General features: G+C 36.9%; 1 protein-coding gene and 2 non-coding genes across 5 annotated transcripts in view; all 3 read right to left on the bottom strand.

Annotated features, from left to right (window-relative positions):
• The window catches only part of LOC119784690 (intercellular adhesion molecule 1-like), a 75811-nt gene that overhangs the window by 11059 nt on the left and 39157 nt on the right, over positions 1 to 25595 (bottom strand). The window contains exon 5 of one of the 3 annotated variants that reach the window (XM_038286883.1): positions 23479 to 24250. The exons of the other annotated variants lie outside the window; for them this stretch is intronic. Coding sequence (XP_038142811.1) covers positions 24150 to 24250 — 101 coding nt within the window. The 3' untranslated portion in view covers positions 23479 to 24149. Of the gene's footprint in view, positions 1 to 23478; positions 24251 to 25595 lie in introns of those variants that run through there. 3 annotated transcript variants of the gene reach the window in all.
• Positions 17941 to 18053, bottom strand: LOC119784697. Its single transcript, XR_005280965.1, has one exon. It is a non-coding gene; the product is annotated as a U5 spliceosomal RNA (small nuclear RNA).
• On the bottom strand, positions 18538 to 18649 carry LOC119784696. The gene has a single exon (XR_005280964.1). It is a non-coding gene; the product is annotated as a U5 spliceosomal RNA (small nuclear RNA).

Below are 25595 nucleotides of genomic sequence, written 5' to 3'. Positions count from 1 at the left end.
CAAACCTGCCAATGGCAGGTCCCAGGCTAATTGATAACGACAAAAATTATTTATATTTTTTTTACTGATTAACGCTAAATTCATTAAATCACTGCAAATGCATAGTTTTAGGTATAGATAATGATCCATTGATTATTCCTTACTGACCGGACTTTTCCTTTGAAAAGAACTTTGGTTACTAGCAGAACAACCTGAAGTTATTCTAAGTTTCCTGATTAATTACTAGAAAAGCTTCAGAAATCATCCGCAGGAGACATAATAGGCACACAAAAAAACAACTTTTCAACTGTTTCCATAAGGCTCAGATGCCCAGCAGACCAATTACTATTTCTGCAAGGTGTCTGCCTCTCCTCTGTAAGAGAGGACAGTTTCCCTTCCTGTCATGCGGGACATTGGGATTTGAATCCAGAGTGGGGTTGAAGCACTCATCAAATCTTTTTCTTTTCTTTCTTTTATTCAACCACTGAAAAGTTTAGGTCTTGTTAAAAAAAAAAATGTTATCTATGTAAAAAAAAAAGTCCTAATTTACTTTGAAGTAGTTTGGCCAGGGATTGTGAAAGAGAGACATATGATGTATGTTCTAATGCTAAAAGAATAAAGTGTCCCAAATATAAAAGAGAAACATTGACCCATGGTATGCTGAATCCAGCAAAGTAAAATATGTAAATACTATGAAATAAATCCATAAGTTGTCCCCAATAGAAAAAAAGATGTTTCATTGCCCTTTATCCTGTGACAATACTAGTTATAGGTTTTAGCACATTCCTGACCACAGTTCTGCAAAGAGTCAATGTTGTCAAAGCTTGCAGTATTAATCTACATTAGTTTATTGGTTTATATGTATTAACTTCAATACGGCCAGGATATATTTTGTTTCTTTTAGGTTTGGGGTGTATAACAATATGTATTAATTTAATATGTTTGCAGTAAAATATTTAAACCTAAGAATCAATGTTATATGGGAGACCTCAAATATGAAAAAAAAACATTATTCGTTTTGCTGCAGGAAAAACTTAGAGGTATCTCAAATTTTCAGGGCCATTTTCTCCAGCTGGTAGGCTCAGCTGAACACACTGGGTGTGGCTGTCCTCCCTTTGCAGCAACTTTCAGTAAACTGTTTGTTTAAACCAACCTTTTGATAATCTTATTTAAATACAATCTTTTTTTCCCCTACAAACCAAAGGAATAATTTTACCATTGCCAAAAGAAGATATGGGATGTATAATGACATCCGTTTCAGGAATAAAAGCATACATTAGTTGGAAACATTCTTAAGCAAAGTAATTATTTAAAAAACAGCCTTCTTCTACACAGCTGAAATACTATAAAACCGTTGTATACCTCCTCCAAAAAAGTTCAAAAAAATCCACTGGACTTTGTTTCCAAGTTTAAAGACTTTTCACTTACAATCCAGGAAGCTTTTTCAATTCAAAATGTCAGAAATGGCACTAAGTTCAAGGCTATATAGAGTGGATCAAAAATAAAGCCTTATTTTGGTTTAAAAACATGCAAATTGAACCTGACAAATGGGTCCGCCCCTTAGGAATCGGCAGTTGTTAGGGTTCTCTGTTTGGAAACAAAGTACAGTGGATTGTGTTTTTTTTCTTTACTTTTTTGGAATAACTATGACCTGGATGACTGAGAATCTTCATCAGCACTTTGTATACCTAACAACCATCAAAGTCTAAGGCATTGCATGATTAAAATTAATGATGCATCAATGAACAGAGCCTTTTTTTATGCTTTTACAGACCGAAAGTATAGTAGGATTTTTTTCTAAGAAATACCAGATTTTGCAACGCCCTAACTTAACTATGAAGAACCATTAAATCCTACCTGCTTTTGTTCACTGGCTGACTGATTGGAGCATAGATATTTTGCATTTCCCTTACTGACTGAAAAAACATTAGCAGATTTTGAATTCAGTGCCAAGCTGAAAGTTCTGGTGGGCGGGATCTTATTTTTTGTTTGTTTCAACCTTTTTTTCTTTATTTTTTTACTGTTCAGCCCTAAATAGACATGATGCTTTATCTTCCTTATTGTGTTTAGCAAGTAGAGCAGGGAGTCAGCAGAGAGCAGAGGGTAGGTTTGATTTCATTTGTGGATAGACCAAGTATTTCTTGATCCGATTCTGGTCCAGTTTACCTACATGTGCTTTTAGTTCATGTTTTATTCTAGATGTAGAATTTTGGGATGTTTGTATTCTCAGTACTGTCCCCATCTTTTTGTCATGAATTTCTACTACCTCTCCTCAAATTCAAAGAAAAAAAAGATTGCATTTCAAAGTTTGACATGAAGTGGTCCTAATGGAGTTTCTCTCTCTTCCTTTAACTGTTGAGGCACATCGGTACTCATCTCTTTTTAAAGCCATAAAGATTTAAACGATAAACTGGCTTTGTGCAAATGCTGAAAACAAATACACTAAGTATGGGTGTAAAGTGTAGATGGTTTGCAATCACCTTTAAAAAACGGTAAATATAAGTGAAGTAAAGAGGGAATAAATAAAAATATCTATCGGAGCTAAACCTGTTTCCCGATCCTCCTGAATAACCGGTTTTTATTTTGCTGCAGCTTTTTCCCTCCCACTTGGTGTAGAGATATAGGAAACTGAATAATCTCTGAAGATCAGTAGTTAACAGAAAGGCGATCACCCTATTTATTTATTTATTTATTTATTTATTTATTTATTTATTTATTTATTTATTTATTTATTTATCTGTCCTTTGATATGTTTATATTAGGATTACTTGTTTTTGTAATAATCTTCCCAAAAAGAAAATGCATTTATGTTAAAAAGAAGAAAAGAACAGCATTTTCAAGAATTTTATGTCTACTCACTTTGCAGTATGTGCTACGTTTTACTTAAACTGTGATTGTTAAAAACGTAGTAACAGCTAACAGCTTTTTTTAACATCCAAGATGATTATCTTGAGTGGTAAAACTCATAGTGTGTGAGTTTTAACACAACCCACTGTCATTAAGATTATTAGATAGCATAATTTTACAATTTCTCCATTGGCTTATATGACTTCTTTAACATTCTACATCAGAAAAACAAAGGGATTTATTTTTGGATAAACATTGATTGATTGATCTGTAAAACACAAACAAATCTTTACACTAAGTGTTTTAGTAATCAGTTAAGGTGCATTTGATATGGAAAGCAGCTTATTTGAGCCTTTGTTCTTGGGCCATTTCCGTACCTTCTTATCTGTTTCCTAGAGGCATTTCCTCTGTTTTCAAATTAAATCCTTGATTTTATTTCATTATCTGAGCAGAAAAAGTGTTACAATCTTCCCTCTGTCTACCGATTTACTATTCAGTTTGTTGCATGAAGGCATTTGTAATGTGTTAACTCATTCTTCAGCTCTGACAAGCTATTTTAGGTCTGCTTAATCTGAGACTCTCACCCCAGATTAGGTCTCTGGACAGGCACTATATTAGTAGAGGAAATGTTTTAATCACCATGATGACAAAGAAAAGAGCAGAACTGCATAGCTGAAATGTCTTTCTCTGTTTCTAAAGTGAACTCTACTAAAACTGAAAATAAAATGTTAAAGAAATCATTAGAGTTGTATCTGAACATAGTTTTTTATTTAACCTCCTGGTTATTGCAGGTTAAAGGAAAGCTAAAGATAAAGTGGACAAACAAAGCTGAAATGTACGCCTGCAAAGCCCACTCTAAATAACTCTAGAGCATTCTTAGTAATTTGAAAATATGCATTTGTCATAACAGGAAGCTAGCTGGGATGGTGTAACTCACTGCACCACATGAGCAGGCAGCCTGTTTTAGCTGCTCTTACTCAGCTCTGAGGTTTTCTGTTTTCAAATCTATTTTTTAGAAAATGTTTGCCTCTGTTCCTTTTTTTACGCAGCCTGGTTGAACCTATGATGTGGCTGACAAATTTGTGATGAACTTTGTATTTTATTTTTTAAGGTCCTACCTAACAAGCTTGATCACCCATGTGGATCTAACCTCACGCCAGCCTGGAGTCAACCACCCCTTGCTCATGTGGATTCTGGACTTACAGACTCCTGCAGTGTGTGAGGACAAGGGATAGTGTCCCTCCCTCAAAACTGAATGCTGCAAGAGTAGCTCCCAGCTTTTTTTTGGCTTAGTTTGCATGGGGTCAACAGTAAGAACACTATTGTGAGTAGGAAAGAAACTCTTGACTGCTGAGGCAAATTCAGACAGCCTTCCAGGGGATATTATGCAGTGGAAACACACATGATTGATGCTTATCAAATTGGGATTACAGTCTTCCAAAAAGAGTTACGCAAATGGGAACAGCTGAAGCTCTCCATTACAAATCCAACAATTATGATGGTGTTTACATTTGCATATGTCTCACAGAGTACACTTGAAGAAATAATGTTATTCAGTCTCCATGTGATGTGGATTGCTTAAACGTCATGTCACACCAAGGATTGCGGAAATCTGTGCAGTATGGCGTCAGATTGGAAAGTCAGGACGTCTTTAGAATAATGACCTATTGATGGAAAGTATCCAGCTCTGTTTTCCTGTGTCAACTGCCAACACACTTCCTATTTTGGCTCAGTTCTTTCTGATTTGATGACCTCGTATTGACCCTCTGGCAGGCTTCTCTGCAATGTGGAGGATCCACAGGAGACTTTGCTTGCACATTCCTGTTTACCCTATGTGAATGAGACTGTAAAGTGTTGGAGAGTGAGTCTTCTTGGCACTAGTTTGTAATTAAACATTATACATTATACATTGGGCACATTTGTACCACAACATAGTTAAAAAAGTCTCAGCATGCTTGAGAAACAGAATACATGTCTTTCTCATCTGATGTAAGGAATTTCCTGTTGAAAGAAATGCTAAGGAATACATCTCTAACACTCCCACTTTAACAGTAACCTGGTCAAATGCTTTGTTCTGGTTGTGCAGAAACTAAAAGTGGGAAGCATGTGACACTACAGTGTTGCATCTGTTAAAAAGCTTCATATAAATGCTAACAGAATAAATCCTGTTGTGCAGCAATCTCTGTTTGATTTTAAAAGCAAGTCTATAACAACCTATAGGCTTGTGAGCAAAGATTTCTGAGTAAATAGCTCAGAATCTATAGCCTATGGTATATACTTTTTAAAATTTTCCAGTCTTTGTGCAATGGGAACAAGGCTTGTAGACTCCTTAAAGAGGTATTTTACCAAAAAATCCTGCAGAAAAATGGTAAAGATGGGAGCTGGAAGTAACATGACACAACAGGAGCAAGCATCTGAAACAGGCTACTGTGCTTCTGTCAAAAAATTAACTTAAAAGAGATGCGGTGGGACAAAAAAAATCTGCTGCTCAAGCCACTTAGCTTCATGTTACTATTGAACCATCTTTGCATCATTAGCAGGAAAATAAAATCATTCTCATATCAAAAGCACACAAGCAAAAAATCCCATGTTTTCATGTATTTCCTTTCTCCATGATGAAGTATTTAACTTGAAATTCAAGGGATCCAGTTTGATTACAGATTGTTTTCTGGTTATATCTGGCGTAAAAACCCTCCCTAGTTTGTGAGCAACTTGTAATGACTTGCTGCAAGGACTCTTGAATATGGGAAAAGCTGAAAGGATCCAAGCAAATTACTGCATTGTCTTCCGTATGTTAAAGATTCAACAAACAGCTCCAGATCTTTTCCAAGCATCTTTCCTCAGCTCCACTGTCTACGTCATAGAGGAAATAATCACTCCAGTATGTATGTAATTCCCCACTTGGTCTTATTGCAGGAAATCTCTAAATAGATATTCCCTCAAGTCATCCTAATCTGTAAAACATGCTTTACTCTATGAATACAGATATAGTTCTTACATTTGTTTTAGAAGGACTGGATAGCCCTGAAAAGCACCCAAGGCATCCATGTGAGGTCTGATAATCAGTTAAAGACTGATAACCTATAATGCTTATAGTCAGAGGTCATGCCCCACCCCCACTGCACCCCACTCCTTCCCTTTTGAGCTATGATATAGATGGGAATGGACAAAAATAAAGAAAGACAAGTTATTGATAATGTTTATTTATTGTAAATGTTAGTGTATGAGCTGTCTAAGTTAGAATGATTAAACACACCTTAGACAAACGCTGTAAATTGCAAACATCAAACAAAGAGTATGCCTACAGGAAGGATAGTGATGACAGGAGGTGAAGGGCCGACTGTTACTGCAGATGGATACAAAACACTTGGCAAGCAGTACATTGTATTGCAGGAAACAAAAATGAATGCAAATACCTGGGGTGTGAAATATGAACTGCTGATTGTAAGATAAATATTTAGAGACTGGTTTCCAGGACAAATTGTTCCTGCAGTTGCTTCATCATTTCATCTGCCTGCAGTTCAATTTAAATGCTAATATATGCTTTCCTATTGCTGTTTAAAAGTTTGACCAAAAATAGGCTAAGTCATAAGGAGTCAGTTTTATTCTGATTTCTCCCTGGCTAAAACCTAGCACTTTTTGGTAAGTTAACATAGCTGCTGATTTTATTTTGAGGAATAAAAGCTTCCCCTAAAGTAGAGACAGAGGTCTCTGGAGGAGGCTTATAAATAAAAAAAATAAATTTAAAAAAAGCAATATCCCCATAATTGCTGATATATATTTTTGCTGTGTAATAAATGCTCAAAGACAGCAAAACATGTAGGCTACATGAGACATACTAGTTTCAGCGCAACTCACAAAAATAGATAAAACTCTTCCAGGCAAAAGTTTCTGTGCAACATATTTCTATAATATCTCTCCCACCATATTCCCCTGAAGTATGCAAACTTTTGCAAAGTGCTGTATAATGCTTAAGCTGATGTATTTTAGCTGCAATCCGACTATCTGAGTTTGCTGGTGTGCCCTCTGTTTGAATCCTTGTTTTAAAGGCCAGGCACTAAGGCAGTGGTTCTCAAACTTTTTCTGTCATTCCCCACTTTGGACAAGGGGGAATTTTCAAGCCCCGCCTGTCCCCATCGCCCCAACACAATGCTAATGAAATATTCAACAATCTTAAAATGTTCCAATTTTATTGAAGTAACAAGTAGTATCTAAATACAAATCTACATCAAATAACAGCAAGCTCAAAAATAAAGAAAATAAAAATGCAGCTGTGTCAAAATTTGTATCAAGCTCAAAGATAGAAAAAATTAAAGTGCCACTCTGCAATCTGTTAATAAAAGAAAAGAAGTGAAATCCATCTGGCAAGACAGTTTATCCCTGCATTAGTGGCTGCAATGAGCCTGTTTTGCATTGCAGTTTCTCAAAACGGGGTTGCAGGCTTGATACTGCCACTCTCAAGTCATGCTCAATGTTCTGCTGAGATCTGTATTTTGTTTTCATTGAAGCAGCAGCTGAAAAGCCCATCTCACAGAGATATGATGTGGCAAAGGGAAGAAGAATGCACACAGCTCTCTGCCCGATGAGTGGATACTCGCTCTCCACTCCTAACCAGAAACATGAACATGTGGCTGTGTGAATCAAACGCCGTTATTTATTTAAGATAAAATATTTCAAATTCAGTTATTTATGATCAACCTGCGCCGTCAATCCCGGCGCATGTGCGCTTTATTTGCAGTCTGGACGCAAAAGTTAAACATGCTGTGTCTCTGCTCTGACTGCAGCGCTGATGGGGACTCCTGCAATAGCGGGGGAGAACGGGGTTGGGACGGGGGAGGCGCCCCACGGCAGCACCTGCCGCTGGAGGACAAGAAAAGGAACGATACGTGCTTTCACGTAAGAGTCTCCAAAAGGCGCTAGATTTGTTTTTTTGAAAAAGAGTCGCTGGAGGGGTCTGAAATATAGCGACAAAGTCGCTGAGTTGGCAACACTGGGGCGCGAAAGTTTATTCTGTTACAAATAATATGCCGACGTCACGTCAATCATTATTTTGGCACTTCAGTTCCAGGGGAAATTTTTCTCATATCTAATGTTCTTTTAATTAGACTGCATGTAGGCTAGTAATGATTACTTTGTGGGTTTGATTGGTCTAAAAAGCGGCAACATACAGCTATAAGGACAGTTTGCTCTCACACATTCTACATTTATAGTCACACACACACACACACACACACACACCGGAACTTGGCGCGCCCCACCTGTCACGTCTCAATTCCCCACCAGTGGGTCGCGCCACACACTTTGAGAACCGCGGCACTAAGGCAAGTATGCAAACAACTACCTCAGTAATAGCAGCTTGTGTGAGCTTGAGGTTAGAAGGAATCAGGCCTTCCCTGTCACTTATCCCTCATGTCCATATGAGGTTGTATCTCAAAACAATATTGGAAAAAGAATAAACAACGTGGGTGAATGCTCTCCTCAGGCCTTTAACAAGCATCCACGGTTAAAACTAAAATGATATGGTAGCTTTGTCATATGCTTTTACATACTCAAAACTAAATAAGACTAAAAGCTTTTTGTGTCATTTAGGAGCTGAATGAAAATCTAATTACATGCATATTTCATTTCTGCAACAACTTTCTTTTTGCCTCTGTATTTCTGCTCTTCAGCCCCCATCTGTTTATTTAATAGGAGAAACCCTGAGAGGCAAATCAGTCATATCAGCATTTTCAAGATAGTTTTGTATACAAAAGCACTCCCTTTGGTGTAAACATTGTCACTTTTAATTTCTAACTCGCATTAAAACAAATAATAAACTACTTAAAAGGCAAAAGATTGTTCCAAATGTACAGTATTTATGCTGTGTTGCAGAGCCTAATATATGGAGAGAAGCTCGGCAAATGCATTAGAGAACAGCAAGGGTATACATTCAGTTGTAGAACCCCCTAGGTTTCCATAGGGAACAGTGATGATAGTTTAACATTTTTGATTAAAGTATAGTCAACAACAGTTCTCTCTGTGAAATAGGGAGAATTTACATTTTGTTGCCCCTTAAGCACAACGCAAAAATCGAACCACCCAGTTATCATATAGAACCAACTGTTGCTGGTCATGAATCCTTAGGGCTTATTTTCCTATCTGAGGTTGATTATTCTTGCTACATTTGCATTGTTTGAGTTTATTTAAAATGCACCTTATGTCATGATCTGGCCTGTTTGCTCTCCCTTAATTAGTCATTCCTTTCACCTGTCGTTTTTCCCTCCCTGCCTCAATTGTAATTTATTCCTCTCAACTGTTTCCTCTAGTTTATATTCAGTTCAGCCTGAGCATTCAGGGCCAGATCATTGCTTGTCTTTCTGTCAGTCTTTCTGTTCAGTTTTATTTTATGGTTCATGTCCTGGATCCTAGCAGCCAGTGGAAAGAGGGTTTTTGTGTTTGTCTCGTCTCCTGATTGTCCACTGTTCCTCCCCCATGGAGTCCTCTGGGTTTTTGGCTCATTATGGGGGGAGGTTCAGTTTTTATCCAGTAAGCCTGGCTCCAGGGAGGAGACCAGTTTAAAGTCCTGCTTCAAGTTCCGGTTCCTCCGTCCTGTCTCGGCTACCCTCTTCCACTGAGCCTGCCTGTCTGCACCTGATCCTGTCTGCTCCTGTGCGTGACCACCTGGTCATGCTTCTGGTCCCAGTCAGACTCTGAACCCTCCTGGAAGCCTGTGGATGCCTGGAAGTCTGGATCCTGCCACCTGTTTCTGTTCCTGCCTGTTCTGTCTGGTCCTGTCTGTTCTGGATCCCTCACCAGGATCGGCTCTCTGGGCCTGCAGCACTGGGGACATTCGTGGTCTGGACTGTTAAACCAGGTAAGTGACCAACACAGAAAATCTTCTATCAGTTGATCGTGGTCACTTACCTGTGTTTCTCCCCTTGAGTGTCTGAGATTGGGCGGTGCCCCGCCCCCTCGCCTGCAGTGTCCGCGAGCCACAGCTCCGCTTTTGTTTTGTTTTATTTAATAAACGTTTGAACTTTCCTACTGACTGTCTCTCCTTGAATACTGGGTCCATCTGTCCTCGGTTCATGACACCTTAAGAGTGTGAATGATTGGGAGGGAGAATACTCCGTCTAAAGCAAAAGCGCCAGCTTGTTTTAGGATCTCTAAAGTTTCATAGGAATGGACCACGGGACTTATTGAACATTTTCAGCTGGATAAAAGATACCAAAGTAGAGACTTTAAGACACCTTGAGACAATTAGGTTGTCCTTGAACTTTTTTATGCACAAAAACTAAAGCGAGATGTTCAACAATTAATGATTTATTGAAAATAGTTAAAGAAATAAGAAAACATTTCAAAACATTGCCAGAAATCTACAACCAACTGCTCAGTCAAAAAATAATTAAGATGTTTTAATTTACAGTTGACACCTGAACCTATCGTCAGGTCTCGAGAGGACTGTGCAGAACAAACAGTATCCGAGGATTTTCTACGTCAATCAGAATATTATCTCCCACTTTTCCCTTTCAAGAGAATGTTTAATCATAAAATGTACTTTCCCTGTGCAATTTAAAGTGTCCTTTATTCACAACAGAATCAGAGTAAACATCTTAATTTAAATCTTTCCAACATATGACTTTAGATTGAAACATAGTATTGCTTTATAAACGTGCAGGGCACATCATCAATCCATATCTGAATATATTGCCTCACCAGTAAAAACCCCTCTCAGTTTAAATAATTAAGCTTCCTCTTTCTGTTAAAGGCCAAAAACCTTGTGACAATTTGACGTAGACTTATTTGGAAACAATTTCCATTTCTGTAAAAAATCGGAAGTGAAACCTCAAGTGAGAATGTTGAGGGTCACTAAAGAAGCAAAGAGATTGCGGTTTCAGAGGGGAACTTAGGAATTAAGCTATACTAGAAAAGCTTGCAGAATTCACTTGTATGAGAATGATTTTTTTGTGAAAAAAATGTTTAGGGGTAACTTTAGAATTCCTATAAATGAAGTGTCAAGGAATTCCTGTTTTGCTCGTTATTCCAAGAAAGATTGAATACAGGCAGTAAAAAAACCTTTAAACTCTTTGATCAATTTTCCTCCCAAGTCCACATCTAGGGAGTTATTAGGGGGTTAGCTTTTTTTTTGTCATAATAGTAGCTGATCTTTTCCTGTTTGCCTGTGACAGCATTCTGGAGAGAAATACCAGCTGGGCTGCTGCCATCAACATTATAGATGATAGAATAGTGCCTGTTTTTCAGTGCTTAATCCTGTTTAACTCCGAGGCACAGCTATGGAATCAGCTTTTGATGTGGTTAACTGCATGTGCTCCTTTTCACCCCTTTTGGCATGAACATTGACTGAAACCTCATCTGCTTAACTTTTTCTTTCCTAGACACAGTCACCATGGAGATAGTTTACCATTACCTTTTCTTACATAAAAGGTGTTTATGGATCAGTGCTTTCATGTTCTTTCTGTCTGCTTATATCTCCTCGAGGCCCCAGCCAGCCTTTGCAGAAGGCCACTCACACTAAGCCTGGTTCTGCTGGAGGTGTGTTTCTGTTAAAACGAGGCTTTTTGTGTATATGCCTGATGTGAGGAACTGAAGAAGAGTTAACTACAAGATGCAAGTAGATATCTGACGGCACTACATGCTCATCCAGGAGGAGCGAATCCTTTAGTCAATGATTCTATGCAATCAGTTGGTTTTCCTAGGATAGAAAACTGTAAACCAATCTCACTATATGATCTGTTTAAATTGTCACTATAAAGTGCCTTAAGATATGCATCAAAAAAATGGAGCTATATAAGTAAACTAAATTTAATTTTAACTAATGAATGTTTATTCTAGGAAATTCAAATGTATTTAGATGTTCTAGTTTTTGTTATACTAACCAAAAATGTATTTTCATTATCTTCAAAAAACATAGAATAAAGTAGAACAGAAAATAATAGAATAGAATAAAATTGAATCTTTTATGACAGTGACAGTGGCAAACAATAAAGCTAACAGGCACATACAAGAAAAGATTATATGAAAATGATAAAAAATTCTAATGGTGTCAGGTTTGGCGGATGTTTGTAGAGGACCCAAATGCAAAGATGGAAGCAGATATGTTTTGTTGTAGTTTCAATGATTAAGTTGGAGGCAACAGCATAAATCCAGACTGAAAAGTCAGGGAACTTAGAAACCAAAACAAAGGGACACTTGGGTGGAACAAACATACAAAATGAGAGAATCCAGGAAAGAGGAGCTGCCCAGAGGTGCATATATGGGAGAAACACACAATTAATGGGCTAATCAGCTGATAGGGAGCAGGTGTGGACAGAAGTAATTAAAAAGGAGCTATTGGGAAAGAAAAGGGACAATAGGGGGCAAAAAGAATAACCTGGGAAACCAGGATCTAGGGAATAACTTAAATGAAGCTAAAGGAAATAAAACCAATCTCTACAACTAAAACAAGACCAAGGAATAAATAATAACAAAAATGCTCAAAAGGGATAACTGAAAGAAATAACAAGGAAGGTTAAAACTAAGTATTAAAAAATTATATAAATATTGACAAACACAGAATAACATAAAATAAAGCATAAACGAAAATAAAACTTAAACAGAACCAAAAAGGTCAAAATCATGGTTAAATGTTGAAAATGAAAACACATTCATCCTAAACTAATTCTAACCAATAATTTTGAATAAAGCATTTATGCTACCGCTTATATACAATCTAACATAGCTGGAATAATATTTTGTCCTGTTTTAAAGAATATAAGATAAGTCTGGTCATCTTGAATATCAGGCTTCAGTCAGAAATAAAGAACATTACATTTAACTTTTTTCGAGGAGATTCTTTGTTGGGTTTTTTTTTTACCATGTTCCAAAATTTCACCAGAAAACATGTTTACTTTACTTTGGAGAAAGTATTGTTACGAGAGGGTTCAAATGTATCTAATTTTGTAACATGACTCAAACAAATAACATATTGCCCTTTCTTTTATTTTAATGAGTCCATGGTGTCTGAAGTTTTTATTATTGTTTTCTGTAATGTAATGAGCCACCGATTCTTCCAACATCTGTTCATCCATCTGAAAACATTCAAGATGGACTTTAAAAAGACACACCTCTATTCTTCTTTTGACTTTCCACAGCGAAAAAGTCTTCCAGATTAGAAACAGCCTAATCCCAGTTTGGGGTTTCAAGTCTTGCTTTTCTCTGTATAGTAAAGACACAAATCTACCTTCATATCTATTAGGGTTTTAAGAAATAATTTTTCTGGCACAAGAAACTTTTAGAAAAAATATCCTCTTTATTACAGTTACTCTTGAATCTTTTCTACCTGACTGAATATACTTTGAAAACTTTACATCTAACTTCTGTTTTTTTGGGCTGAAAATTTATTTCATTTGTGTGAACCTGAAAATTGTAATTTTTGATATAAGAACAATAACTTCAATCAGTTCAGAAACCACAGTAGTTTTAATCTTTAACATTATTAAATGAGTTGCCAGTAGTTATACTTTTAAGTTGCTGATTATTTCATCAGGAAAAAGTTCTAACTTGTGTTGTGTTCTGAAATGTGGGAAAACCCCATTTCTGGAGTTGGCCTTTGAGTTAGAGGGTTAGGGTTCTTTTAATGTTTAATTTTAACCAATTTGACAGATCCAAAGTCCTACATGCTCCTGAACCATTATTAAACTCTGTGTGTCACACTGTTGCCCTCCGTTTGGGGTCATAGAGTAAGTTGCACAATGCAATTGAAAAGTATCCACATTCAGTGCAAGTATGGATTATAAACAGGTAATAAACATAGAAAGGACAAATAATGTTTAGTAAAAAATATAGAAAATATGTAAAAGAAATGTAAATATAAATGCAAAACTAATGTACGAACAAATCCTAGACATAACAAAGATAATAACAAAAAAGCATGACATGAAGGAGGTAGAAGTTTTTATACTGACAAAATATTGCACTTTTTTTTAATATTGTAGTGTAATATAATAAATTATGTGACAGCATGCACTGAAATGTCATCGGTCCTGTTCTGGGTCCTCTTCACCAGCCCTGCAATGTGAAGTCCCCAGATTGGGTCCTCACTGATGTTCATGTACAGGAAGCGGAAATGTGAGAGTGTAAAGGACAGGCTCAGGACACAGCCCTGAGGGAAGCCCATGTCGAGGCTAATGACTTTAGAAAGGTGAATCCCTAGGAGATTTCACAAAAAGGAAAGAGAGGAATCCTGAGATAAACAATAGCATGACTAATTCTGTTACCCATATAGCCTGCAAACACAGATGCTGTGTCAATTAGAAACGTAATTATAGCATTTTATGCATTAAATTCATTTTGTATTCATCTGTCAACTGGCCCTCCCTTCACAATCGATGCAAAATTCACTAGATCATCTTTATTTGCAAAACCCTTCTCGGCCGCTCACCACCTTATTGAAGTCACCAGCTGCAGCCACAGCCTGTCAATTATATCACCCAGTCCTCACTATATCTACAATGACTTATTCCCGAAACCAACCTTTTGGTCTTTCTTCTTTTTAATCTGCTGCCGTTCATGACTGGAACGCTTTGCAAAATATTCTGGAACTGGATAGACTAATTTCAATTTCATCCTTCAAGATAAGAACTTGTTCTTAATGACTTGCCTGTATAAATAAAGTTGTAAAAACAAATTTAAAAGATGCGAAAGGAGATAATGTAACATATATGACTAAAATGACTGAAAAATGAAACAAACTAAAACTGCTTAGCAGACGAGCATCGAGTCCAACTTGACTCCCGTCCTAGAAATTATTTTAGAAATTTTAGGAACAACTAGTAAACTTTCAGATTGAGAGTGAATTGCTACGAAGAATTAGGAACAATCAGGTCTCTGAAATAAGATGAATCTTGGTCATTTAGGACTTTATATGTGAGAAGGAGGATTTTAGGTTATATTTTGGATTTAATATGAGGTCAATGAAGGGAAGCTAATATATGACATATATGATCTCTCTTTTTAATTTCATCAGAATTCTGGCTGCAGAATTTTACAAACTTACAGTTTGTGGACTTCCTGATAGTAAAGAATTACAATAGTCCAATTTTGAAGTACTGTAACAAATGCATGGACTAGTTTGTCAGCATGAACCCTAGACAGGATATTTCTATTTATTCTGGAGATTAAAGAAGGAATCTCTAGAAACTTCTTCCACATATGATGTCTTGAGGACATCATATGTGTCTTGAGGACATCATATGTGTCTTGAGGATATCATATGTACATAGACTACAAGGCTTGTAGTATGTAACAGGTTTGTTTCATTACGATTTATGGACAAATATAGCTGAGGAACATCTAAACCACAAAGTACTGATGTATTTTGCGCTGCCTGAAACAGGAAGTCAAAGCAAACAGAGGAGGGAAAGGGAGGGGATATTCACATAAAGGTCAATAAAATAATCAAAGTAACCAGTGGTAAACAATGCCAGCCATGTTTTTATGAGGTGCCCCCAGGGACATAAATCAGAATTAACTTGCATATACACATATTAAATTACACTCTTCCATATAATATACTGAAAACCTCACACAAACACTAGTAAAAAGCTCTCACATAAACTAGTGAAAACATTTACCTCTTATATAATCTACTCAAAAGCTCTCATACAAAGTAGTGAGAACTGTTCATATAAACTGGTGAAAAGCTTTACCTTTCATACACACTACTAGAAAGCTTTCATATACACTATTAAAAAGTTCTCATATACACTACTAGAACACTCTCATATACACTATCAGAAAGCTCTCATATACACTATTAGAACGCTCTCATATACACTATTAGAACGCTCTCATATACACTATTAGAACGCTCTCATATACACTACTAGAATGCTCTCATATACACTACTAGAAAGCTCTCATATACACTATTAGAACGCTCTCATATACACTACTAAAAAGCTTTCATATACACTAGTGAAAATCTATTTGCAGATTTCAGTTGAAACGGAAGGCATTTCAGTGAAACAGGAAGGAATGTCATCAAACCGGGAGTTGTTTTAAACAGAGGTCATTCTGGTTAGTTCCGTACATTTTGTGCAATCTCCGGCCGAAATTTTATCAAATAAAATTATTGACTATTGCTCAGCTTTCCACTGAACAACTCACAGAAGCATGGGCATTACTCAACTTTATTTTTTATGTTTTTGCTTCAACAGAGATCCTTTTCCGCTGTTGTGCGAAATTCTGTTCCCATGTGAAAATCTGTTCCACCTGTGTCGGGAGCGCGCCGCGCATTGCAGCCACATAAGCGGATCTGATCATTTCCCAGGCCTTTCGGATCATTTCTTGGTTAAATAAAAAGTCGTAAAATTATACAAGGTTGAGACATTTAGTTTAATCAGCCGCTGTTGTTTACAAAATTGTAAAATAAAAAAAATAAATGCGGTTTTCTTATGCTGTTTTGTGTTGTTATTTTAAACGCCAAGAGAATCAGTCTCTTTCCAAGTTTTTTCACTTCAGCCTGACAGAAATAAAAGTCAAGTCACCAAATACCAAATTTGTATTTATAATTTTTTATTACTGATATAAGATGATGGGAAGTGCCTGATAGCAGTTCCATAATATGGAAACAAATTAATTTAGCTGCAAATCTTAAACTGTGTTTATTCCTCTCTTCATCAACAACAAACCATCTGGATTCGGTGATATTTGAGCAATGTTTGCCTAAATTAAAGGAGGGGGACCATATATTTTAGCTTTCTAATAGTGTGTATGAGAGCTTTCTAATAGTGTATATGAGAGCGTTCTAATAGTGTATATGAGAGCTTTCTAATAGTGTATATGAGAGCGTTCTAATAGTGTATATGAGAGCTTTCTAAGAGTGTATATGAGAGCGTTCTAATAGTGTATATGAGAGCGTTCTAATAGTGTATATGAGAGCTTTCTAATAGTGTATATGAGAGCTTTCTAATAGTGTATATGAGAGCTTTCTAATAGTGTATATTAGAGCGTTCTAAAAGTGTATATGAGAGCTTTCTAATAGTGTATATGAGAGCGTTCTAATAGTGTATATGAGAGCTTTCTAATAGTGTATATGAGAGCGTTCTAATAGTGTATATGAGAGCTTTCTAATAGTGTATATGAGAGCGTTCTAATAGTGTATATGAGAGCATTCTAGTAGTGTATATGAGAGCTTTCTAATAGTGTATATGAGAGCGTTCTAATAGTGTATATGAGAGCATTCTAGTAGTGTATATGAGAGCTTTCTAATAGTGTATATGAGAGCGTTCTAATAGTGTATATGAGAGCGTTCTAATAGTGTATATGAGAGCGTTCTAATAGTGTATATGAGAGCGTTCTAATAGTGTATATGAGAGCTTTCTAATAGTGTATATGAGAGTGTTCTAGTAGTGTATATGAGAGCTTTTTAATAGTGTATATGAAAGCTTTCTAGTAGTGTGTATGAAAGGTAAAGCTTTTCACCAGTTTATATGAACAGTTCTCACTACTTTGTATGAGAGCTTTTGAGTAGATTATATAAGAGGTAAATGTTTTCACTAGTTTATGTGAGAGCTTTTTACTAGTGTTTGTGTGAGGTTTTAAGTATATTATATGGAAGAGTGTAATTTAATATGTGTATATGCAAGTTAATTCTGATTTATGTCCCTGGGGGCACCTCATATGTTTCCACCGAGTTGCAGGATTGTATAGTGAGGAGAGACGATTGAAAATGCTTCAAACAAAGAAAGTTGTCCTAATGTTGTGCTAATTATGTTGTTTTTTTATTGAAATAGTAGCTGGAATGTCACATTCATTATATTTTTATAATACTACACTTGCCACCAACCCCACTAAATATTACTTGTACGGGATTGATATACCTATTCTGTTTTGTGTCAAATAGGAAGGCCCTATGTAAATTTTAAATACTGCTTACATCCATCTTCTCCCCCTTATTCTGTCATGGTTACAGTGGCTGGTGCTCATCTCCAGCAGTCTATGGGCGCGAGGCGGGGTACACCCTGTACAGGTTGCCAGTTTGTTGCAGGGTAACACAGAGAGACCAGGATATACAACCATGAACACACACACTGTCACACCTATCAACCATTTAGAGATGCCACTTAACCTCAGTCGTGTTTTTGGACTGAGACAGAATAAAATTTAGCATCACTCTTGTTGTCCCCCTGCATAGTAATCTTCAGTAAAAGGGGAAAGATTTATGCGATAAGAAGAGAAACAAGAATACATATGCCTGAAAAACCTCTAAGTCCCTGTAGACATTCGCCATCAAAACCATTTGACTTATGGTGGCACTGGCTCAACACTATTGGAACTAGTTTTGTTTACAGAAATGTGTGGACGTTACCATCCATAAAGAATCATGAGTAAAAAAACTACATTTTTTATGTCATTTGTCAAAACCAACTTTAAAAATGAATTTATGGATGATTTTCATAGAGGGGGCAGAGCCTTGGAGAAACTGTTCTGACCAAAGAATTGCTGACATTGGGCAACATTTCAGGAGCAATGACTATGCATAAAACTTTAGTAACTTTAACAAATTAGGGACTAGAAACGAGTGAACTTTAACCTCATTTATGATTGACCTAATTTGAGTATTAAGATCAAAGAAAAGCCTAATCATCTATCACAGCTTGATTCAGAACAAAAACAAGCATTAGAACTCCAGTAAATGAATAAAGGTCTTTATTATTAGACATGGATCCCACCCTACCTCTCAGTAGGGCATCACAAATTTAGGATAACCTTGTTGTTCGCTTGCATGGAAATTTTTAGTAAAAGGCACAAATATTTATGCAATCTAAAGAGAAACAAGAGTGCATATCCTGAAAACCACTAAGTCCCTGTGTACATTTGCCATCATACCCATTTGACTTATGGTGGCACTGGCTCAACAATATTGGAACTAGTTTTGGTTATAGAAATGTATGGACATTACCATCCTTAACTCATCATATACTTTATTTTACTTCTAGATTAACAGTAATAATGAGAATAATAATAATAACTGTTCAATGAGGCAACTGGATAGTTTACTAACAAGAATTAATATAAATGTTGTTGCCGTTCAGAAAGCAGCAGAAGACAGAGTTGAGCATTGCTGATAATGGCAGTTTATGCTAAACACTGAGCACTGTTGTTGGACTGGAACATTGAAGGGAGCTGAACTGACTAGGAGGTAGACCAGGACAGTGAAGCAGGTAAAGGTGCTTTGCTGGTTGGAGGCAGGAACTTGACCTGCATTAGGGAGAAGACTAGCGGAGGTAGATACGGGTGACATGGGGGTCTAGGTGTGCAGTTAAGACTTGGACGTCTTCCAGGTTGAAAATGTGCCTAGGCTTTACTTTTTGCCCCTGTACAGAATAGACAAAAAACAGATATTATCTGGTATTTAAAATCAAGTTCTACTAACCTTTAATGTTAAAATAATAATAAAAAAAAACTGTTGCTGTGTGATAATTTTATTTCACCGCTAGAGGGGGCTATGGTCATTCAGCTCCCAACTCCAGCTTTGCTTCACATCAGAACTGCCCAGAGGAAAATTTTACTGCTTCAAGTTTTCTCTTCTGTACCTCAGTTGACAAATTTGAGTTTCTCATCTCAGCCGTTAGTTTTTATTTTGTCTCCAATGTTTATCCTGTCTTCCACCTAATGTTCACTAGGAGAAATAAGGTGAGACATTAACATTACAGTACGGGAGTGTAGTAGAGATTTAATGGCAATACTAGGGTTGGGAATTGATAAGATTTTAGGGATTCAGATTCCCTTATCAATTCTGTTAAACGATTCGTTTCCTGAACGATTCTCTTTATCGATTCTCGTCACAGTCATCTAAATCCAACTGTACAATTATGGGAAATAAACTCATCTCCCCCTGGTTTAAATAAATGAGTATTACCTTTCTCTTGCTCCCTGTACTGCGTAGCATGTTTTGTTATATCCATTGCAATAGCTAGACTCATGTAAGAATCCAGATACCTGTAGTTCTAATTTAACATGCTAGCAATGAAGGGCTGGATTAAGGAGAAAGGCACACACCCTTAATAACCCCAAAGAGAGGTAGGAAATGGGTTTATTTCCAGAAATGGCATATGATTTACTGATTTACCACCAGAGTTGCCTTTCATGCTGGTCATAACTTTAACTTCTGTCCAGAAAGCATCAAAAACAAGGCATTCATTAAAATGTATGCCATGTTGTGTGTGCAGGTGTTTCTGCATGTTGGATGTATTTCCACCCACCGATGTTATTGCCACTTTGCAATGATTGTAAAGCGCCTTGTTGCCATCTTTCTCTTGCTTAAAATGAAGCCAAATTTTAAATCGGTTTAACCGATGGTGTGCCATTTTTTTTGTTTTGCTTTTCTAGACATACACCTGGTCACGTCGGACTTGCTTACTGAATGCCGTGTGCGTAACTTGCGTAAAAAACGTGACGTAAGTCATGCTGCCCACAGCCCTAGGCTCGGGTGCTGCCTGGAATCGTTAAGAGAATCGTCAAGCGAGCTGCCAAATGGTGCCATGGAATTGGAACAGGAACCAGTTTTCGATTCCCATCCCTAGGAGATACCATGCAAAACTTGAATCTACGCGTTCACACCCATTCACACAAACCCACCTCAATACACACATACTGTACATGCTTGCCACTCACCCACCATCATGGAAAGCTATACTGTAGCCACAGCTGCTCTGCTTTGAAAACAAAGTCCAGTGGTTTGTTTTTTAACTTTTTTGGAATGACCATGACCTGGATGACTAAGAATCTTTACCAGCAGATAAAAGTAAAACATCAATGCACAGGCACCACAGGGCCTTTTGATTACTTTCAGTTCTTTTCAGAAGTTTAATGCTCTTGCGCAAAGAAATAAGTAAATTGAAATGCCCAACTGAGCAAAAAAAGCTGTATATCTTTATCAAGAGAGTGCCTCCATTTTGGTGATTAAAATTATTCCAAAAATGGGCATACCTTTTTGTTACCAGGAATTAATAATGCATTTACTTTATTTTATGACAGGCAATATGCTCAAATCTTCTTCTGCCTTCTAATCCTTTGTTATGCCTAAATATTTAATTTGTTCTTTCACTGGAATCCCATATAATTGTTAACTCGTTGACATTAACTCACATTTTTATAAATGTATAATCCAGAAACTGTAGAAAAACTCTTTTTGATATCTAAAGGGATCCTTTTTTCATCTTTCAGGAAAATAATAATATCAGCTGAGTCATCGTCAGAGGATAACTAAACACATTCAATGGCTCTATATTTTGGCTATTTTTTAGAAACAAGGCGTGTTTATAATATTCATTCATTATAGTTTTTCACTGTGTTTGCTGGCAAAAAAGAGAGTTTTCTGCGTGAAAATAAAAGCTGGGACTAAACTATTAATATCCTTGTATATTAATCATTTTTATAAACCTTTCACCAAAGCCAAGATATTCTAAAGAGTTGAGGGATATTCTATAGAGTCAAAAGCTCTGTAGAACCAAAAACAAAACAAACAAAGCCTTTATCTTTAAAAAACAAAAGTCTAGTACCAACCTTATACTATGACCAATCCTTAATTAATCTTGATTGGGTTTCACACACTATCTGTTCCAAATCAGTTTCCAGTCGATTGGAGAATATAATGGTGAATAGTTTGTAATCTATGTTCGATAAAGTTAATGGCCTTGGATTATCAATATCTTTAGTCTTTTCTTGGTTTTTAATAATGTAATGAGTCCTTGTTTCATAGCTGCCATTAAATTATAATTTTCAACATAATCTAAGTCTTTGAATGATTTTGTCTTTCCAGAAAAACTTATGAACATTGAAGTCAAACCATCTCGAACAGGTGATTTGCCACAGCGTTTGTTTTATGGCAAATCATAAAAATCAGTATCTGCTAAATATCAGTATCTGTTGATCACCGATTCAAGCATCAAATCCATAAATCCTTTAATCCTGTTGTCTTATAAACACTGAGATTGTATTATTAAGTATAGAATTAGGGAGACATGAAAGTATCATAATCAAAATGGACATTACAGAAAATATTTACCAAGTATGAGATAAGTTGTTTAAGATGTTTGTGAGGGGCTTTAAAATAAGCCATTTTAATATGTTTGTAAGGTTTATTCAATGATGATTATAAAGTGAATGTGTGTGCATATAAAACATTGAGGAAATGAGATGCTTCACTTGTTTACTACAAACTGTCATGCAACGGTGGTGGAAAATTACTGATGTTTGTGCAAGGCTAAATCACAGTTATCAGAAGAGCACTCTGTTCTGTGATTCACTCAGAGGAGCATTCTGTCCCGTGACTTGATCAATTTCCTTATCAGAAGAACACTCTGTTTTGTAGACCTAGTATGTGTGAGTGGGTGTCTGGCTGGCTTCATGCAAATGTGGACTTTACACAGCAGCAGTCACTGTCGGGTCCGTGTTAATAACTAAAGCCAGTAAAATCACATTATACAAGTCTTGGTGATGGTTGTCTAGTGATGCTTGAAGATAGATGGGTTAATCCACAATGTGTATTCGTATTGTTTTTCTTTTTTTTCGTGGAGCGGGGGCGGATAGTGGGCCGGTGTACAAGGAAACTCTGCCCAACTCTGCTTTCAGTGATCTAATTAGTTGATTCAGGTGTGTTTAACCAAATGCATATTTAAAAGTTGCAGGCTACTGGCACTCAGAAACCAGAATTGCCCACCCCTGCTCTAGACACTACCTTCAGCCAGCTTCTGCCTCTTCCTGCTCTGTCTCACTGACTTGTTTCTCCGATGTAAAGCTGTCCTCCTCCCAGCCAGCCCCTCTTCCGCCTTGATAGCTCTTTCTACCCAGCGGACTTATACGATCTTCAGCTATACGGCTTTGATCCTTCACAGTTAACTTCTATAACTTGCCTAATTCAGCAAGCACAGGAGAAAAATGCATGTCAGAGAAAAACTAATCAAAAATGCAAGCGGCTACTGCAAGATATTGGTCGTCTTCATGTTAAGCGGAACAGGCAGGCTCAGTTGTTGAGAGGCAGAACAGGTCAGGACCAGATAATCAGAAACAATAATATCAGCTAGAAAACTCACCAAGGGCTCAAATAATGTGGCACTGATGAGAGGAAGAAAGCAGGTTAAATAGAGACTGGTGTAGGTGAAACAGATGAGTGGTAACAAGAAACTGGGCGGAGCTAGGCAGGTGAATGGAATGTGCAATCAAGCCTGTCATCAGCACCATGATCATGACAATTATTGTGATAGTTATAATGATCTAATTGATCATAATTAAATACTGTGAGCAGGACAGGTACACAAAGAGAATGGACTAAACTACAGTGTGTGTGTGTGTGTGTGTGTGTGTGTGTGTGTGTGTGTGTGTGTGTGTGTGTGTGTGTGTGTGTGTGTGTGTGTGTGTGTGTGTGTGTGTGTGTGTGTGTGTGTGTGTGTGTGTGTGTGTGTGGGTGTTGATTCAGGCATGAGTAATTGCAATGTAACTAGAGACAGTAAAAAGGAGACCTTGAGAATACACTTTTGCTCTGTTTCACACCTCAAATAAGATGTATGCGTACAAGAGAAGTTACAGAAATGGCATATAATTTTCAAGCCAGTGCATGTCTAATATAAGTTCAAACTCAGTTAAAGGAAAAGACCGGTCAGCAATCAATGGATCATTGTCTATACCTAAAATTCCTGGTGATATAATGAATTTAGCCTTAATCAGTACAAAATATAAAAATTATAATTTCGAATCGGCGCTCCACTGATAATGGCTTCTCCTACTTGTTACACACGTGATAAACTCTGAGACGTTCTACTTGGAGTTGATTGAACTAATTTATAGCAGCCATTGTGAAACCGAAATCTCAGAGTTTAGGCTAGATCAATTTAGAGTTTAGGATTTCAATAAGAGTTTTTTAAACCTGCTTCATGAAATGGACCCCAGTGTCACAGTTCCAACACTGTAAAAATGGCGGTGTTGTTAGACATTTTTGTCCGTTTGTCTCCTCATCTAAGTCATAAAGAAATTAGTTGAAATGCTAAAAATTGACTAAATAATTATAATCGAATGCAGCATTGGAGGATTTCAGATGCGAAGACTTCTGATAACTTTCCAAGAACATCTAAACCACCAAAAAATAACTAAAAACTTCCATTATATAGAGCACATTTAGTCCAAAATTGGAAATGGCAGACCATACAGCAACATAAATCCAACACAGGTTAGAGGCACTGCAGATGTCTTCCAAACTTGTGCTAGTAATTGTCCAGTGATCCTTTTTCAAAAATTTAGACCAAGTCCAGTGTGATGCATTCAACCCAAAAGGAAAACATCCTTCAGTTGGTCCTGCTTCGATTCCGTTTGTAAACAAAAAAGATCCATGACGATAACAGAGCAACAAAAACTATTGCAACTATAATGTATGGCCAGATGCTTGCTAAAATGTGCGGTGCGTCCTTTGGCGCTAAATTCTACTAATTATGCATATATGTTGTTAATTTGTCGCTGTTAATTGCTGTTAGTTGCTCTGCACCTTAGCCCTTCATCTAATATTAATCTGCAGGGGCTAAATAGTAATAGTAAAAGTAATGATGATGACCATTCTTGCCACTGTCCAACATTCTAAGTAAAAACGAAATACAATCTTTAACAGACAAAAGGTTTCATTTTCTGCAAGCTAAACCAAAACCAGACATTATTTTGTATTTAAAACTGATTTCTAAGGAATAAACATGCCATAACAAGGAAAACTGCTTTGCTTTAAGAAACACCATAGTCTAAAATCAACCTGTGTCAGGGTTCTGCCCTTTTGGTTTCTTTGTAATTTTGTGTCTTTGTAGTTGTTTTCTAGCAGTGTTGTGTTCCTGGGTTACTCTCTCCTTTGGCTCCTCTAGTTAGTACTGTTCACACCTGCTCCATATCAGCTCATTAGTCCATTCTTTGCTCTGTTCCCCATATATACACCACCTCTGCAGTTCCTCATTGCTGCTTTATTTTTGTTTTGCTTCGTTGTCTTGTTGTATCCCATGTGTGAACATCCTGAGGTTTACTGGATTTTTGGTTTTCAGTATTTTGATTTTGGACTTTGCTTCAGTTGCCATGCCTCGTTGAATACTTGATCTGCTATAGGTGTAAGTCACAAAATGGGGCAAAATGTTCTGCTTGGCAGAGGTCTGTTCTCTCTTGGGGTTTTTCCAGCTTCTATTACATCTGTTAGATATTTACTTTCAGAAAAACATTAGATGGTTTAATGAATCTTGGTTTAGCTCCATTCATGGTAATTAGTCTCCTCAGTTTCCTAGATACAACAATGAAAGATAATTCTAAAAACCTTATAAATCCAACTAACTTCTAAGGAACAGCAGGTGGGTCAGGTCACAGAGGCCTCCACCTCTCATTGTTGCCCAGTCCCCTTAGCACCTGTGGTGGAAAGTTTTAATCTATGAATATTTTCATGGTTTTAATAAAGATGTTTTGCATTGTCCATATTTGTTTTCAAAGGAGGCGCATTCTGTCTTTTAGCATCTTTCTGAATCTTTCCCTACTGATCGTGCTTAGGAGTTGGAGTCAGAGAAGGTTTGCAGTCTGGTTCGAGAGAGGCTACACTCTCTTCTTCTCCAGAGTTGAAGTGGGTCTGACCCATCTACCTCAGTCCGGTATTAAAACCTGAAAAAGGACAGACAAAAAATGCATCTACATAGACTACCAACCAATTTTTCTTGTTGTTCCTTTTTGAATGAGACAAACCCATATTTTTCTCCTTTCAACACTGACATGTTTAT

Source organism: Cyprinodon tularosa, unplaced genomic scaffold (assembly GCF_016077235.1).
Source record: "Cyprinodon tularosa strain WSP-4 unplaced genomic scaffold, ASM1607723v1 ctg231, whole genome shotgun sequence".
Lineage (NCBI taxonomy): Eukaryota > Metazoa > Chordata > Actinopteri > Cyprinodontiformes > Cyprinodontidae > Cyprinodon > Cyprinodon tularosa.
Note: the sequence above shows the minus strand (reverse complement) of the source record. Positions and strands in the feature narration are given on the sequence as shown.